Raw genomic sequence first — 18317 nt, 5'->3', positions numbered from 1 at the left:
TGGATGAAAGCTTCCTGCCCAAACACTAAGGAGGTGCCACAGATTAATTCCACTCATGTAGCTATAGGGAGCTCAGAACTGCTCAGACAGCTAAAGGAAGTCCCCAACTACTTTCCCACCCGCTGTGTCCCATTCCCCTAGCGGCAACCAGGCTCTGCGTCCAAGGTGAGTCTCAGCGCTGGCCATCCAGAAGCCAGGCCTTGCCAGCCTGGTTTGTTCAGTCGTGCCGGGAGTAGAGGCAACTGCCCAGGTTGTCTGGCTAGAGTGGCCCAGGGGCCAGGAGTACCTTAGCTCACTCTCCCTGTACAGACAAAAACACAGTCAGCAAGCGAAGGATTAGTGTAGCATGATGGACATAAAAGCAAAGCACAGACAAATTTATACATGCTCAGCCTAAGCAAAAGATGTTCACCACAGCACAAATACATTTGTAGATGGCTGACAAAAGCAAATGAGTCAACACAAAGCAATTGCACACATAAACTCTCACACCTATCTCACAGTATCGTCCATAAAAATCAACCCCAAACTGAAGCTGGGCAGAACACCCAATTCCCCTTTTACTAGCCTGGAAAACATGTCATTAGAAACTTTCTGTAGATCCAAATAGTGGGTCCAGTAAGCACACTTGTAAGGAAGCCTGCTTCTATTTTCTCAAGAGTGATGCAATGAATCAAAGCAAAGAGCTAACTGTTACTTAGGAAAAAGAGACATAAGAAAACAGATTAAAATACACTAGGACATCCTCAAAGGGCAGCAGCTACTTTAAGGCAGAAGCAATGATTATTTACCGTAGTTATATTTCTACCCAACATTTTTAATATGGTTAATGGCTCCAAAATGGAGATAGTGCAAACACCAAATTTTCTTAATTGCTAGAAGAATGTAGATCCAGCTACTTCCTAAACAAAATATAGGATCGAGCAACTGAAACCAACCTTTTTTTTTACTACAAGCTACATGAAGAGACAGACTTATGGTTCCTATGCATCACCCATTACATCCAATTTGGGGCTCCCGGCTCCCTTGCCTGATGATGATGATGCTTTATGAGAAGGATGGAAACATACTGCAGCACCTAATTCCTGATGAGTGGGAGGAAAGAAACAAACCCAACACCCATGTTTTAAATAACAATAAATAAGCTGAACAGGGAAAAAATCCCTGCTACGTTGTGGGAAAATATGGTGGGGATATGAAGTCAGGCAGATTATTATGTACCCCACTTCTTGTTGCAAGTGGAACTCGCTAGTGGCTGATATAGAAGGTATTACCAAAACTGGCAATTATAGCAATGTAGTTACGGTACATTATAGAAAGCCAGTTTGGTGTAGAAGTTAAGGCACCAGACTAAAACTGGGGGACTATGAGTTCTAGTCAAGCAACGGCAAACCACTCCTGAAATCTTGCCAATAAAACTGCAGGAATTATCCAGGCAGTTGCCAGAAATCAAAAACTGACTCAAAGGCACATACCCAAATGTTACTTTATGTGCAACATACATAAAAATTGACCTATGAATAATTCTTGCTTCAAATTTTCCTTTCGGTGGCAAGCACAAACTCTTATGAAAAAGAAGAAGAAGCAGCTAGCACCTCTTGGACTTCCAAGTTCAATATGAGGATGACCCTGACCAATCTGCAAGGCTGTTGTGAAGATTACCAAAAGCTATTCTATCAAAGACCCTGAATATTCAAAACTGTTTTATAAATGCAATTAATTTTGTACTCCTGAGTGTTTTCTTTTTTTCACATGTTCCCCATCGTTGCTCCTCAAGATGGCTTTAGCCAATGGCCATGAAGCAGCTACTCATGGCTAGAGAGATAATACCAAGATTATGAGCAAACTGCAAGCATGTTTACATCAGGGGAGCAGGATGGTTGATGAGTGGAAGAAAGAAGCAGACATGCAGGTGGGATCTCTTTGATCATCACATGACTGGCAAAGCATTACTGTAATTCTCATGCCCAAAGATACCTTGTATATCAAGCTTGGCTTCACACTGTCTGGTGCCATATTCATTTATGGCCTTGCAGGCATAATAGCCAGCATCTGTGCATTCCACCATGCGGATATGGAGGCAGAATGATCCATCCTCTTCTTCCACAGCAGAAATGCGCCGTCCATATTTTACGGGATGCCTGTTCTTCAACCTACAGTTCAGAACAGAAAGCCTGAAAGTTTGCAGCGCTTAACATTTCACCCATCTTCAAGAGATAATTCGCCCACTTGTTTCTCCACTTCTGCATCCCCCAGAAAAATACTGCATATGCTGGTTCTGCCATTACCCCTGGTTTGTTACAGGGCAGTCCAAGCTAGGAGATTAGACATCCATTTCTTTCTATTTCTTCTAGACAACTTAATATATCTCAGATCTGAGACCAATATTTTAAAAAACAGGGATAGGGTACCATTTGTGCCCCATCTGGTAGCAGTCCAATTTCACATATTTCTAGGAGCACAAAGCATTCACACCCTTTCCATCCACCTACTGCATCTGACAAAAAAACAGAGCAAAAGAGAAGGACTTCATTATGCTTCCATTATAAGCAACAGTGGAAAATTTGTGGCTTCTTTGACGTGGGAAGAAAACAGATCAGATACCTGCATTTCACTGTTGCTCGCAGTGGAAATGCAACAAATTTGAATGCTAAAATGTCTTTTTTGTGGCATTTTAGCACCATTGCTGAATTTTACTAGCAATAGGGATCCACGATTGCACTTTCTCAGACATTTCCACCATGCAGATATAAATTAACCTTTCCCGTTTTGATTTAGTGCCTTCTGAAAATGAAAACCCAATAATGCAAACAAACCTTTTAAAATATCATGTCAACTGACACATTAGATAACGCTCAATTAGTTGTGGAACACTGATGGATAGGATGGGAGAGGGGAAAAAGTATAAAGGCTTGCTTGGCTAAATGCCTGAAGGCAGCTGTTATTTTGCAAGACTGGAGCAACTCCCATCGCTGCCATCTTACCCATTAAGAATAGTGTCTGGAACACAGGACAGGAATACTTTTAAAACCATACTGAAACATATGACCCACTTACCAGTGGACAATGGGTTTGGGCTCTCCTTGCACTTGAATGCGCAGGACCACATCTTGTCCTTCCAGTACCGTCTGGTCATTTAGTACTATCTACAAAAAAGAGCAGCCAGGATCATGACAATTGGCAAGGGGAGTTCAAAGACTTACTCCCTTCCTTCTTTCTGCTGGAATATAAGACATCGCTTGTTTCTTGTCACATGCAGCAAAAAGACCCAGATTCTATTCCACTCACAATCCAGAGGTGTATTGCTTACACCTTTGGACCTACCTATCCAGGTAGGTCAAAGCTGCCAGCTTCTTTTCTTTATTCTCATGTCATTCTCTCACCTCACCTCAAAACATGGTGCAGCCTTGAAGTTAATGTCTGCATGTGCTGCAGTTGGGCCAATCTCAGAGCGGGGTTGTACTCTCATAACAGGATGGTGTTGAGGGGTGACCGACTCAGGGAACTCTTCCAAAGGGCTCAGGTACTCTTCATCTGAGGTGACAGGGCTGCTGACTTCACGGCGGGGCATCAATCGGCTGTGGATCTCTGCGGGACCTGGACAATCAGAAGAACGTAACAGTACAGATTGGGCAGAGCCCAGCAAAGTGGGAGACAGAAGAAAACATAGCCAAGCTAACAGAAGGCAACTGAGTCAGCCACATATAACAAGCAAAATCTAATTTCTTAAATGACATCCCAAAGTATTTTCCCCCAACCCCCACCATCTCACAGTTCTGAGAATTACGGTATCTGTCTGCCTTATTTTATCTTATGATTTAATTTAACTGTATGTTAGGATTTATGATGATTGTATTTTATGATTATGACCACGACATATCAATTGTTGCTTGTATGTACCCAGAGGCAAATTACTTGTGTGTCCAATCACACTTGGCCAATGAAAAATTATATTTGAAAGAATGATATTACTAAAACGTGGAAACATGGACAAAGCAAACGAGGGACTATTCATCTGCCGGGACTCTTTTTGAAGTAACTAGAGTAATAATGTTCCCATATCGCAACAGGAATTCAGCATATCAAGGATGATTACTTGCTTATAACATCTTTTATGATAAATCAGAAAGGGAAAACTTCTTCCTCTTTCTTAATGATAACACAATGATAACAAAACCTTTCCTGAGTTAATGCTCCCCACTTTGGCAGAAAATTATACCAGGATGAAATTTGCTGCACCTTTTGTTAATCTGTATCTTGCCACTACTACTTCTGTCTCAGGGCACTGTAATCACCTGACTTCCTTCCATGAATAAAGGATTTTGCATACTTTGTGCCTATTTTAAGGCAGTGCTGGAATAAGGAGGGAAATGCTATTGAGCTTCAATACAGCTAAGGCAACCTAAGCTTGTCTCATTCATGAACTCTGGATTTCAAGAGCGTATGAAGGAGGCATGGCAAGAAAAAAATATGTTGAAGGGAATATTTATGCCTGTATTCAGTGCAAGTGAGCAAAGCCCATAGTCACACATAGGATCAGGTTCTTCAAAAATGTATATTTTTTCAAACGTAAGAAAATTAAGGAATAATCTGCTCAGGTTCCACACATTTTCTTATTATATAAAAAATAAAATTATATGCCTCCATAATTCCCTATTTTACTATATGAGATACAACTATATTGTCAACTCTTCCCTTGTTAATTTTCCTACTTGACTATTACCAGGGAATGGTAAAGGAGAGAAAGTCAGGAAGGCAGCCACAGTATAATATAACAATCCCTCTTGTTTTGTGGGAAAAAACAAACATTGGCCTGAAGAGCCTAAGCTAGATTGGCTTTGTTGCTTTTACTTTGTCCCTTTTCTAAGATATTAGACGCCAGGTTTTTTGCCTCTATTCAAGCCCAATAGCAATATTTCCTTTTCTTTGTTCTGTACTATTCCACTGGGTTTTAGGATGCAGTTAGGTATGCTGTAAGAAAAGTGCCCACCTTCAAGCATCCCCACAGGCCATTGTACTACCACAAGAAACATTACCTCAACAAGACTACTTTCATTTCTACTAAAAGAAATATAGTGGTTGACATGAAGCAGAACAACAAAATCAGAAATGTTATACGATATGCAATCCTCCCAAGGCCTGGATATTTCATAGTTGAGATACTCACATGTTGAAATGCTACCCCAACTGGAAAAATAATCCAACCCACATATGTACAAAAATTGTATTTCAGAGGAAAAGCGAATGCTAAACATCATCTCCTAAATATACCAGCATTTCACAAACTGGTAGGTGTTGTTTTTTTTTTTGTTTTTTTTTTTTGTTTTTGCTAGAATATGGCAGTACATTTAAACATGTCATTTCCTCCATGTTGATCCTCAAGTGATTATTCTAACATTTCCTAGTAATACCTTTGTCTGAAGCGATAAAGACCTTATACGGATTTCATCCACATCACTTCAAATTTATCATTTTTTTTAAAAAAAATTCAGACTCTCATCCAATTACTGACAGGTCAGAGTGCTAGTTAACAATCAGGCAGTCTCCTCAACAGGTCAAGCATCCTCAGTCAGACTTAATTTAATCAGCAGCTGTGAGGACTACCAAGTATTGGCAGAAAGACCAGTGTCCTAAATTCCCCCAAGCAATATATTCAGGGAAGTGCACAATACTATTGTCCATTTTTACACATCACTTCAGATTTCACACCAGCAGTTGACTCACTCTCAGTAGCCAACTGCAGTCAACTTCAAGGACATGGCAATAAGTAGTTTTTTAAAAGATCTTTTTATTGCACCTTTATTATTTTTTATGAATAACTCATCGTGGCAAACATACCTAGTGCTTCTTTATCCTCCTGTTTTTCCCACAACAGCATCATAAAATGTTGGGTTGAAAGACAGTAACTGGCCCAAGGTCATCCAGCTGGCTTTCAGGCTAAGGCAGCACCAGAACTCACTGTCTCCTGGTTTCTAGGCCAGCACCTTAATCATTACACCGAACTGATTTTATTTTTCAATGTATACAAAATAAATCAGATATCAGCTTATGTAAAGTATAGGAATCAAATATGTGTATATGTCTGGAGAGAGTGAGAGGTGTGAGAGACCGGGTTTACAATTTAAAGCATAAATCCTGCCTTTTTCCCTGCCTTTTTTTATTGTATTTTAGCTGTTCTTTTCTCAACCCAGGCAGCCAACATCCACAACAGTGTCTTATCTAGCCATAGTTCAAGCCTTGTTGGTGTCAGTCCTTATGCATGGGTATAAAATGAGAAACAACTTCTACTGTAAATCTGATATGGCTAAAACATCGTGTGAAAACATCATCCTTTCAAGAGCTACCTGTATGAGTTAATCAACAAAATCTAATGCGATAAAATTACAATTTGGCATAAAGCAGCAGACATTTAGAACAAATGCATAAAATATGTAATTCTCTGAATTATAGAACCTTCACTCTGCAAGAAGCAACATAAGCACTGTCAACAACATCTTCTGGTAAAATATTTTGAAAGATACTACAGCCAACGCGTTCAGAGGCTCTCATTATTCATGGCTGGGTGGTGGAAGGAATTATAGCCAAACCGTATCAGCAAAGAAAAAGATATCAGCCAAGAATAGGGCACTCCAATCTTGGATACTAACATTATCTGTTCATGCTGGCACCAGTATTTTTGGCGTGTTGTCCCTGAAAAGGGCCAAGGTGACATTAATAGTATGGACAATGAAAGCTTGTACTGCACTGGTAGGACAGAGGGGGATAGTTCTGATCCAGAACTTGATGGGAGAATTCAATGTAATAGATACAGTTGGGGGCATCAGATCAGGAGAAAGCAGAGTATCGTGATACCGTGGCAATACTATCCAATGCTGCCCTATAAAGACAGTAGGGAATTATTTAAAACAAAATATTATTTATAGTGACAGAGGAACAAGGAGCAATGTACTGATTCTACCTAAGATCCAAAACTATATGATTTCTTCTCAACTCTTTTATTAAAACTGACTAGAAATCAGTGTATTTTCCTCAGAGAAGGATTACCCCCTTGCAACTTGGAGAAGCTGTGCTGTTTATTTCTTCCCTCTCCGACTCATTACCACAAGGTAAAAATATTAGGCTGCAAATCTCTCACAACTTGATGTACCCCAGCAGCAGGTGAAGATAATCAGTTCACAAAGCATACTAAACCCTAAACTTCAGATAAAGAAGAAACCACGATGCAACTAATATGCCTTGCTCACAAAAAGCATATTTTGGCTTAACATGACAGCCATGTTTAAACAGCAATATACTAAGGTAACAGATTATGCATCAAAACCCTATAGCCTACTGTAACTATGTTGTATTCTGGATAGAATATACTGCCGTATTATTGAAGGCTTTAGTAATCCACTACGGTTGTTTTTTGCTTATGGGAGATGTGTTTCGCTATCACACAATCCTCATTTTCCCCTTCATCCAGATGAACACAAAGATGTACTGAAAACAAACAGACTTTCCTTCGGTCCTTCCCGCGATTTCCTAAATCCACTTTCGGTGAATAAGTTCCAACTCCAATTTAAGCTGTGCAAACATACCTGAAGTTAAACGCCATTTAACCCAGCGGGCCTTGCTTTTGCGCAAAAGAGCACAGGATTGCTCTGCGGCAAGAGCATCGGAAAGAGACGGCGCGTCCCTCCTGCGCCTGCCCTGCCCGCAGCAAGCGGACTCTCGCAGACATCGCCGGCTGTGCGCTCGCTTTGAACTGAATCCCCGCTGCGAGCTGAAGCCCCGGCTCTCTTTATAGGCGATCTCCTCCACGAGGGGAGAAACGGATCCGGCTAACAGGGTGGAGGAGAGACACCAGAGCCGGCCCAGCAGCCAGCGCGCAACCCCTTCCCTTCGCTCTTCACCCGAGGGCGGCGTCCGATCTTCAGGCAACCAGCCCAGCCCCGCCGGTCCCCTCTCTCACATTTCAGACCAATCCATTGAGGGGCTGAGTTGCATCCTTTCACAAAGTTTACTCGCACGTGCCCAGAAACCGCAACTCTCCGCCCCCGAGTGTAGAAGTGGCGGGCCAGGAGCGATAAAGACGTGAAGGCCAAAGAGGCAGCGATTCCCCCGCCCCTCCCGATCCCGCCACCTCTGCTCCGTTGGAGCCGGTCGTCCCTTCCTTCCCTCTTCCGAGCCTGCTGGCTGTTCGTCAGACAGGCTGGCCTAAACCGAGCCTTGTAGGGTAAAGGCAGCCTCATGCTTCGTTATTCAGCAGGAGCAGAAATGCTGGCCTAAGCGCCCCCATCCAGGACACTGAGAAAACAAGCCTGACGCTGCTTCTCACATGCTGTGGGAATATGAACCTCTTAACTCCTCTGGCCTTAAGGCACCTATTAAGACAGTCTGGCTGCTCTGGCACCTTCCCCCCTCTTTGCCCTTACCTGGCCGCACGGTTAAGATGGCGCTGCAGCAGGTCTCAGCCACCTCGTTGGTTGCACAGACAGTATAGAGGCCGGCATCAGTCATGCGGGCACTCCTAACCAGCAGAGTGTGGCGTTCGCCCTCTGCTTTGATGGGACGAGTGGTGCTGCTCCGAAAGGGGATGCCATCTTTTCGCCAAGACACTGCAGAAAAGACCCAGAGTGGGCAGAGATGTGATATAAGTGAAATCTAAGGATTATTCTGCATTTGTCAAACAGTATTAATTGCCTAAGGAATTGTAGGTTATGAAATCGCACAACGTTCTGCCTTCTCTGTATTTCATTAAGAGACAGCCTATGTTTATCTTCTGTCTTTTTCCTAGAACAGGGGTCAGCAACCAGCAGCTCTGGAGCTGCATGTGGCTCTTTCATCCCTCTGCTGCAGCTCCGTCGCTCAAAATATGTGTCACAACTGCCAACGTGTGACACCTGCCGACACGCAATTTATTAAGCTTTTTGACCCCTGGTAGATTTTGTGTCTCCCTGTGTTTTTTTTATGTAGGAAACGGATCCAAAAGACTCTGAGTGTTTAAGGTTGCTGAGCCCTGCCCTAGAACATTTCCGTGTCTTCGTGAAGGTGGTGTCAACAGAACATACAGTATAATTTAGTGGAGGACTGTGGAAAGCTGAACTTGATTGAGGCAAGTGGAAAAGTAGAAATGATCAAAACATAAAATGGGGTCATGGAATATAAAACATGTTTTTAATCCATTTTTCATAAGTTGATTTTGTTCCTCAACCCAACATCTGCAATTCACTGCTGAATTTAATTTTAATAGCTATCAACTGCGGCTTATTGCTGCCTGATAAGTAACCCTTGCCACACTTTTGGGTATACACTTCTCTCAGCAAATTACTTTTTATAAGGATAGTATTTTCATTTTGAGGATCAAACTAAGAGCATTCCAGAAGTGAAGCCCAACAGACAAAGTCTAGTATTTTCCATATGTAAGGTGAAGCAGTATGGGATATACCTTGGAAATAGCTCAGAAATATAGGTAAAATAAAATCAAAAAAGCGAAGAACTTGGTCAGATCACTTTGAGCCGTGTTCTTGAGCAGGATATTTATCAATGCATATGGGACAATATTATGTGTATAAAAATCACAATTGAATTAATAGAGTATTACTTATACCTGTGGAAACAGACAACTTGGCACGAGACAATCAGAGAGCTAGGAGTAGATACTCCTCCAGGCTCCACAGATTCATAATTTGCTCTTGCGTGTGGTACCCTATGCATTTACCTTGTGGAGAAGGGTTGCCCGTGACGATGCATTTGAACAGCACCTCAGTCCCAGCTATGACAACTGCATCATGGATTGGGATTTCAAAGACGGGAGCCTCCAGGGGATCTTCACCCGCTGAGATGTAGGAATCATCAGAAGATTCTGTACAAGATGATGGAGAAACAGTGGTTACTAGAAGATCTGCAAGAAGGAGGGCTAGGAGTCTGAAGACAGATTTTGCATTCTCCTTGCATGAGGATTGTGTGAAACTATAGCATCTTTTCACAATAAGGAAGATAAGGGACTGCTTCCAAAATCATATCCTGAGGGAATCCTTACTTTGGCTTGCATAGATGCTCAAAGCCCTTAATCTTTTTCAGTATGTCTGCAGTTTCTGAATCATAATTCTTGATAGGATGCTACCCTGCTGTAACCACTAAGTCCCCAAAAGCAATAAAGTTGGCTTATCACATTCTAAGTTACATATCACTTTTTAATTAAGCGGAAGGGCATACAAATCATTTTCAGTGATATATATTAGTGTATAAAATAGAGTGGAAGGCAAAGAAAATGATTCAGTCTAGAAATATAAAATTACTGATCTATAACATTGTTACTGTATTTCTTGAAGCCAATTCACCTGATTTGGACAATATGCTTGGATATTGTTTAACAGTGGCAACCACCTCTATACTGTACAGCAGCAGTCCCCAACCTTTGCGGCTTGGTGGCCTAGCTGGGGGGAGAGAGAACTGGGCTACCAGAGCGGCGGTCTGGCACGTACCTGCATGCAGTCCTTGTGCAAGTGGTAGGCCAGTGCACATGTGCATGTGTGCCTTCCAGCCCGGCACTCAAGCAAGTTGAGCTGCTCAGCCATTCCCGTGGCCCAATTTCAAGTAGACTATGACCCAGTAGTGGGCCACAGCCCAGGGATTGGGTACCCCTGTTATACAATTCTTTCCCACCCACCCCGCTTTTGCTTCCAGTCTTCCACACAATTGTGTTCTGATTCAGAGCTCTTTAGTCCTCTTACAATTTGGAGCAGTGTTCAACAATTTCTACTGTTTTCCTAAATCTGAATTATAATTAGCAATAACAGTGAATAACTAAAAGAATGTAGCATGATGCAAACTTTCTCACCTTCACTCACACAAGATAATCAAGAGCCTTGGCAGCAAAACTCTCTTTTTTAAAACAAACAGTTGAAGTGCAGTTGGACTCAAGCTTAACATAGACAGCTAAAAACGAGGGAATATTGTTTAAGAATGCAAATCTATATAAAGAACCCAAAGAGGTGGACAGATGGGAAAATGAAAAAATGAGGAAGAGAAGAGATGAGAGCAAGTGTGTCCTCAGCATTTACTAATTCTTTTCGCAAGTGCATCCGTGGAGCTTAGGATGCGATAAACTCAGGGCCTCTTTATGTTGTATGGAAAGATGAACCATAGGAAAAGTATTTCTGCATGACTTTGTCAGGTTGTTTCCCAATAGACCCACAAAACTTACTCTTATTCCCTACCTGGTTCTGGTGATATTTGTCGGGACCGTCGGCCTTTGCCTCTGCTCCGCGCACTCTTCCCTTCTTGAGGTTGCAATGTATTGTCCTTTTTTTCTACCACTTTCCCAATCTTTCTGTCGAATTCTCTACTTGTACCATGGATCCCTGCCTTGCTTCTGTCTGGGCCAGTTTCTGTCTTGATCCGGGGTAGAGAATGTCCATCCTGTCCTGATTCCCGTTTCCGGCCATGTGAGGCTTCGCTTAGACCCTTCGATTCATAGCTGACTTTTGCTGCATTCAGAGGGCCTTTATCCATGATATCCTGGCTATTTAAAGCTGAAACTTGCAGCAAGTTTTTCTGTCCCCCTGGAGCAGCACGGGAGAGTGGACACTGCTCCACCTTGTGCCGGAGATCTTGGCCGTTCAGTTCCGGTTCCTTTTGACCTCTGTTCTGTTCTCCCATCTCCTCAGTCATGGCTGCATTCCTTGACAAAATCTTTTGGGGTTTTTTGGGTTCATCCCTGGGTCCCACTAATCCCATACTGGACAGAACCAGTTGCTGTACACCGTGTGCATTTTCTGTAGCTGGGAAAACTTTCATTGGTTTACGTTTCCGTGGTGGTGGAACCTTGGGGACAGATGAGTCAATGGTGGTAATTGCAGTGGGTGACTTGAATAATTCTTGGGATCGCCGCAGCTGCTGTTGAGACACGGTGCGTTTGATGCGCCCCAATTCTGCAGTGAACTTTTGTTCCAAGTCATGCACATGACTGGAGAAGCGGCCACGCTCATCCAAAGATGCTGCTTTCTGATGGAAGATACGACGCCGAGAAAATATGTCTCCGAGTTCTGAACGAGTATCGTCTTGAAGGTCTTCATGAGAGCCAGCTGAGAGGAAGGGACTGGCATCATCAAAACCAGCCTGGTCAAAAGAACGTGACTTGCGTAAGGGTTGCCATGTGTGGCCTACAAAAGGATTATCATTCTGCTCCAGACTTTTCCTCCGCTCTTCAAAAAATTTGAGCTTGTCAACAATTTTGGAGCCTGACCTTGGCAGTTTGGGGGATGGGCGAAGGATGGACACACGGCTGGAAGCCTCGCTCAGTGGTGTCTGGGGCCGCGACTCTCCTGTGCCAACCTGAGAGTAGCCAGATGATTTAGGGTGCTTCAACTTCTCATCAAGTTCCTCTGATGCCGTGTCTTGGAATTCATTGGGCATCAAGAGTTTTCTGCGAGGAACCACAGGTGGTGTGGTACCATGGCTGGTTCCAGGTGGCTGGACTGGGCATTGCCCTGCTCGGGGGGTTACTGGGCGTTGGGGAATATCTGTGTTGGTTTTGCTGCTGCTGTTGGCACCATCCCTTCGATATCCACCATGGGGGAGGTTGCTGTGGTTGGAAAATAAGATAAGGTAAAGTTTGCTAAGGGAGGAGATCCTGCAGAAATCAAGGGAAGTGAGCAAAAAGGATCAGATAACTTATAGGAACAATGAACTGTAATCATGAGGCTCAGGCCTTGCAATGACATCTGAGTTCAAATTACCTAGATGAAAGAGAAAAGGGGCAAGGAAATTGTCATTTCGTTAAGAAGAAAAACAGCTGTGACTGTATCTTACCTGAATACATTAGCCTGAACTGAAATCTTAGTTCTTTGAGAGTTTTTTTTTACAGCATTAATGTGGCTTTGGAATAATTTAAATATTAATTTTTTGCAGTGCTTCTGATTGAATTCTATAAAACTGATTTGGTGCACAGGAAGAAGTGAACTCAGCACCTGTCTGCAACTCTTTAAAAGAACACTCTTTCCTGACTTTTGTGATTCCAGAAAAGGATGCAATCAATTTAACAAATTGCAGGCAGATGTTATGCCTGTACCCATACCCACATCTTTTTGGAAATGACTAACTAGCACTGCACAGGCCTAATAAGTATGTATAAAAAGGGACACACTTAGCTGATTTCTTCTATATCAGGTAGTTTAGCCAGCTATGTGAGTCTCCAAGGTCTATTCCTTCCACATTTAACATTCTTTAATTTGTATGAAATGTTGATAGGTTATGTTTCCTAACCAAGTCTTTGTTTCCCTTTGAGCAATATAATTCTATGATTAATCCAGGGAGAATTCATCTGTCAATCTTATTCGCTAAATGCGATGCATCCAGTTAGTACCCATGTTTGAAAAATATATATCTGTAAATCAGTTCAGTGGTGTTATATCAAATTATTGAGGGTAAGGCTGAGTCGAGTTTCTTGGAAAGAGGGGAAATCCCTTGCATGGCTAGAAAGTAAACCGAAGGGAGGAGAATACATAGCTGCATCCTTTTCAAACATGGTTTTTCCTACACACACAGTTAATTCAATGGTACGTACTAAAAAGACATTCCAATGTTATTTTAAGCTGTTCCAAGAAATGTGGCTACATTCAGATATGCACACAAGAGACACACAAACAAGGACAATGGTTTGTGTGTATATGATATTACAGGCTTTATTTCACTTTCTTACAGCAGGCAGGCACTATTGATGATAAGCAGGAGGAAAAGGTGGGAAAAGCAACCTTAGGAAGGAAGAAGTGGCAAATAAAGGAATCTTTAAGCAACACTTGTTCTTCTAGATACATAACATAGTTCTTAGTTCTACTCACAATTATACTCTATGTTTTCACTGCTTTTCAATTCATCAGCTTTACTGTCATTTTCAGAACCCACCAAATCTCGTTTTTCATTTTTAAGGCAAATAGCTGGCTGCTTAGCTTTTAAAAAAATTATAACAGAGCAATGAAGAATAAAATCTGTGGGCTGCGCATGCTAATAGCTCAGAAGTTAGAAGGAATCTTGAGAGGAAGAAATTTGGCCTTCATGGCCCAAACCCTTGATTTTCCTTCCCTACCTTGCTACTTTTCTGACGTTATATAGAAAGGGTTTACCTATTTTATGTATTTGTACCTTGCCTTTATTATTTTTACAAATAACTCAGGATGGTAGACATAGCCAATACACCTTCCTCCTTCTGTTCCCCCCCAAAACAATGACCCTATGAGGTGGGTTGGGTTGAGAGAGTGACTGGTCCAAAGTCACCCAGCTGGCTTTCATGGATAAGGTGGGAGTTTGAATGGTCAGTAAACAAACTGTTGTAAACCGAGGGCTACCCATATAACTTCTTCAATTCACCTCTATTAAGCGAGAATGGAAGAAGGTTCTTGGGTGAGAAGCGAAATGTCTTGAGGGTAAAACCAAGAAAGTCCAGTTGCCTTTTGCAAAAGTACTTTTGGTGCAATATACATAGGAGGCTGACCTGCCATGATAGTCATAATTTGGGGAACAAAAGTCTTCTAAATAGGAATTCCTTGGGTAGCGAATGCCATCTCTTCTCCTAGTTGTGTAACATTCCAGTTTATGTCTTTCAAGGAAATGTTTCTTTATGCTTGATTTGAATATTCCATCCTATCACACAGGGAGAATAATCCATGTGAGCTGTGGGAGACATTATGTGGCTCAGTTGATGCCAGCTGCAAAGCACAGGCAATTTGCTGCAAGCTATCAAGAACCCAAGCGGATGGTCACCCTTAGAAAAACAGGATTAGCCTTCTCCTGGTACTTCAGGAATATTTGTTTGTCCATTCCTGTATTTGTCGGGCAGAGTAGCTGCATGCTGAAAGCCCAAAAAAGTTCATATCTCTCCACAATGCAATGAGAAAAGTGTGTGTATGTGTTTTCTTACAAAGTTCTCTGCCCTTCCTTTCCCATCTCAAACCTCAAAAGCGTCATCTCTATTGAAGTGTGATTTTGCCAGATCTAAACTATAAAATCTATAAACATAGATTTATAATTCCGTTTATTTGCAGTGTCTTGGATATATGCTCAAAATCAGATGGATTGTGGGAGTGTAAGGCTGATGAATTCTATAAAATGATTTGATCATGGATGAGAGGGCTAACCCTATTACTAAAACCTGGTTAAGCATGTGGGGTGGAGTTTAAGTTTATTGAGAAGCTGTTTTTTATTTTCATGCAGGATCCAATCTGGGTCATTCACTGCAGAGGTGGGTTTCTACCGGTTCGCACCAGTTCAGGTAAACCGGTAGTGGTAATTTGGCCTGGGTCGCAGAACCAGCAGCGATTCAGGCTGGCCACGCCCTCAAACTGGTTCCCCAGTCTCCGCTGCCATTGCCGGCATGTTTTTTATTAGTTTTTCATGGTCTTCACAACAATTGTCAGAATTGACAATGAACTGTGCACACGCGTGAAATGAAGCGAACCAGTACCAATGCCAGTAGGAACCCACCCCTGATTCACTGGGACGAGAGGTTTAATCCTCCAAATTTTCAGACTCGTGCTGGAGCCCATCTTCTTTATTTCGTGTTTTTTAATAATTGTATATCTGTATTGTATATTTCAGGATGGCCACAAAGGATTATGTTAGATAATACAGGCAGCCATATAAAAATGTTCTAATGAATAAATAAAATCTGAGTCTGAATGACCAAGAACTGTGAAAGATCAGTGACAGATGTTATCCAAAGGGTCAGTGCTAATGCTATGCAATTCCAGAATCGTGACTACTATATTTCAAACATTTTAATATTAAATAAGGAAAATGCTGGTAAAGTAATTTGGTGACTTCTTTTGGACTTCCATAGACCTCAGCCAGTATGTCCCATGATCTCAATTCATAATATTTGCAATTCAAAATGCCTGCTGGGTCCCAATCTGCTATCCTTAATCCAGAGATTTTAGGGAAAGCAGAGGAAAACACAAAATGAAGCTTTGATCCTGTTGAAATGTGTAGTTTTCTCTGATCTGATATCCATTTTCTAAAGATATCGCCAAGTTGAACACCTGAAAATAATAAGTGCCTAGTGGTAGCAGATCTGTAGCTAAACATCCCTTGAGAGAGAATTCACGTATTTCTTTTTCTTGCATTATCCTATCTAAATTAACTTATGATCAACCCAATTTAGACATAAATTCCACTGAAATGTGGGATATTTAAACTTAATTTTCATATGACATACAAGTAACATATGTTCCCTTAGTATGGGCTAGGATAAAAATTTGTGCCTATTATCAGGCATTTCAAGATTAAAGCAGTTTACCACACTTGGATTCAAACCAGAATATAGCACCACAGTTTTATAGATATCTCTAATAAATATAGTCTTTGGATGTTTTTTTTTTTTTCTTTTTAGACTGGAAGTTTGATGATAATAATAATATGATAATAATGCAGGGACTAAACTACAAAAGCAAAGGAAGAGAGCCAGGATGGGACTGCTAGGGGAGATGACAGGCGTGGGTGGGTGGGTAGGAATGGTAACACCTACCTGCGTAATTTTATATTTTGGTCTCACAGCTACAATCTTTAAGAGTGATAGTAGGATTGTAGGGGTAAAGAAAGAGACTGCAACAAAGGAGGCAGTAGCGGAATAAATGATATCAGAGTATAGGAGGCCTCAATGGGTTGAGAGTGCAGTCAGGGCTGTGAAAGGAAGGTGCTATGAAGTGGGGCGGGTGGGATTGGGGTTAGGATGAAGGGGCTCAGGAGGGATTTAGTGGTGCATAATTGGGGATTATGACTGGGGATTAGGGAAAATGATGGTCCCAGCACAATGGCCCCTGCACCCCACTCCATGGCCCCGTGGCTACTTACACGTGCAGGGAGAGGGCACGGCCCCGGTACAGGCTGAAGGCACTGCCGTAGGGGTCGCTCCCCAGAGACAGGCTGTCCTCGGTCCCCGGGGCCACACCAATCAGCTCCGCCCGTGATGCCCGTACCAGCGGCTCCACCCCCAGGTGCCGGGCCTCGGCAGGTGCTTGCCTTGGAATGCTGGGGTGTAGGTAAGGTCCTCTCTCTGGGGGCCCAGCCTCTGGATCCTTTTCCAGTACCGTGGTCTGGCTCTCTGACCAGCTGGCCTGCTCATCTGGATGGCACAGTCCTGGTGCCGAGGTTGGCGTTGTCTTCATGGAGGCATCCACCAGAGTGTCCGACTCCCCTGCCGGAAAGACAATCAAGACCTGATCAAAGGGGCCGGGAACTGCCTTTCCTCTGAGGAACAATGCAGCTTTGGGCTAGAATTGGGAAGCCTCGAGAGTCATGGATGGAGGGCTGGAACTGGGACTGCCTTGCACTGATTGATAGGACTGCAAGAATTAGGAAATGAGTGCTTGTTTTCCCCAGAAGAACCTGTAATGTTTCATGATTTCACATTTGTTGCTTTGTTCAGAATACATATTATTATCCAGCGGAAAGCAGCACCGGTGTGAAGCTAAGCCCCTGGCATTAAAATAAGTATTATTTTAATGATTGAGAAACACTGATCACAAAACAGGTGAGAAGAGCATGAAAGTATCTCAGGAAACAAAGTGCTGAGAACAACAGAGTAATAATTGCACTGAAGGTTGGCTAGAGATCAGAAGGGAGGAAGCTCATGCAGAAGACATTCCAAACACCTCTGCATTTCACCCCCACATTAATGGGTGTAAAGCAAAGTTCCCCAACCTTTCCAGCTTTGCCGACTGGCATATGGTTCAGTTCCAACTGGGGAGAAAAACACTGGAAACATGGAGGCTGATTGGAAAGATAGTTTATTGATGAACAGGACCACAGGGGTTTGAGGTCCTGGTGTAGCTGGGGCACATGGAGTGGAGAATGAGAGTTATTTATAGCTTCTCTTGGGCTTTGCCCTTGAGCTTCCTGTTCCTGTGGCAAGAGCATGTATTCTATTGGTTGCTGTAGTCAGACTCCCATGTGCCCATGTGGGGTCAGTTTGTCTGAATCAAGTTTGAAGCCTGCTGGGTGATGAAGAGGCTTGTGTTCTGAAAGGGTGTTGGGCCATTCCTATTGTATTTTAATGTATTTCCAGGTTTGGATCTTGAGTGAGGGCTGATCCTACCATTCTACCTAAGTCTGCCTTTGTTCAAAATACCCGGTCTTGAATGGCTTACCAAATCTGCATTTCTAAAAGCTGGCCTTGGCTTAGGATCTGCTTGAGGGCAGGGAACTATGGCTCTGAGTTTCTGTCTTCCTTAAGATTTCTCTTTCTCTTTTAGGGAAAATATAATATTCTGCCTTTTTAATATTTCCTAAAATATTTCATTCTTCTAGGAGAGGGGTGGGTGCTACCTTTCTACACATGC

The 18317-nt window shown here is 42.5% G+C and overlaps 1 protein-coding gene across 4 annotated transcripts in view; it reads right to left on the bottom strand.

The window, feature by feature from the left end:
• The window catches only part of SPEG (striated muscle enriched protein kinase), a 129676-nt gene that overhangs the window by 55594 nt on the left and 55765 nt on the right, over nucleotides 1-18317 (bottom strand). For 3 of the 4 annotated variants that reach the window (XM_087713351.1, XM_087713357.1, XM_087713363.1), the window contains 7 exons: nucleotides 16999-17173; nucleotides 11205-12571; nucleotides 9704-9847; nucleotides 8418-8600; nucleotides 3389-3597; nucleotides 3058-3146; nucleotides 1978-2153 (listed from right to left, as the gene is read on the bottom strand). In XM_087713351.1, coding sequence (XP_087569477.1) covers nucleotides 1978-2153; nucleotides 3058-3146; nucleotides 3389-3597; nucleotides 8418-8600; nucleotides 9704-9847; nucleotides 11205-12571; nucleotides 16999-17173 — 2343 coding nt within the window. Of the gene's footprint in view, nucleotides 1-1977; nucleotides 2154-3057; nucleotides 3147-3388; nucleotides 3598-8417; nucleotides 8601-9703; nucleotides 9848-11204; nucleotides 12572-16830; nucleotides 17174-18317 lie in introns of all 4 variants that reach the window. The other variant, XM_087713346.1, reaches the window with a different exon arrangement.

Source organism: Thamnophis sirtalis, unplaced genomic scaffold (genome assembly GCF_051295495.1).
Source record: "Thamnophis sirtalis isolate CommonGarterSnake01/CBP01778 unplaced genomic scaffold, rThaSir2_p1.2 scaffold_1, whole genome shotgun sequence".
NCBI classification, from domain to species: domain Eukaryota; kingdom Metazoa; phylum Chordata; class Lepidosauria; order Squamata; family Natricidae; genus Thamnophis; species Thamnophis sirtalis.
This window is presented reverse-complemented; position numbering and strand designations above follow the sequence as displayed.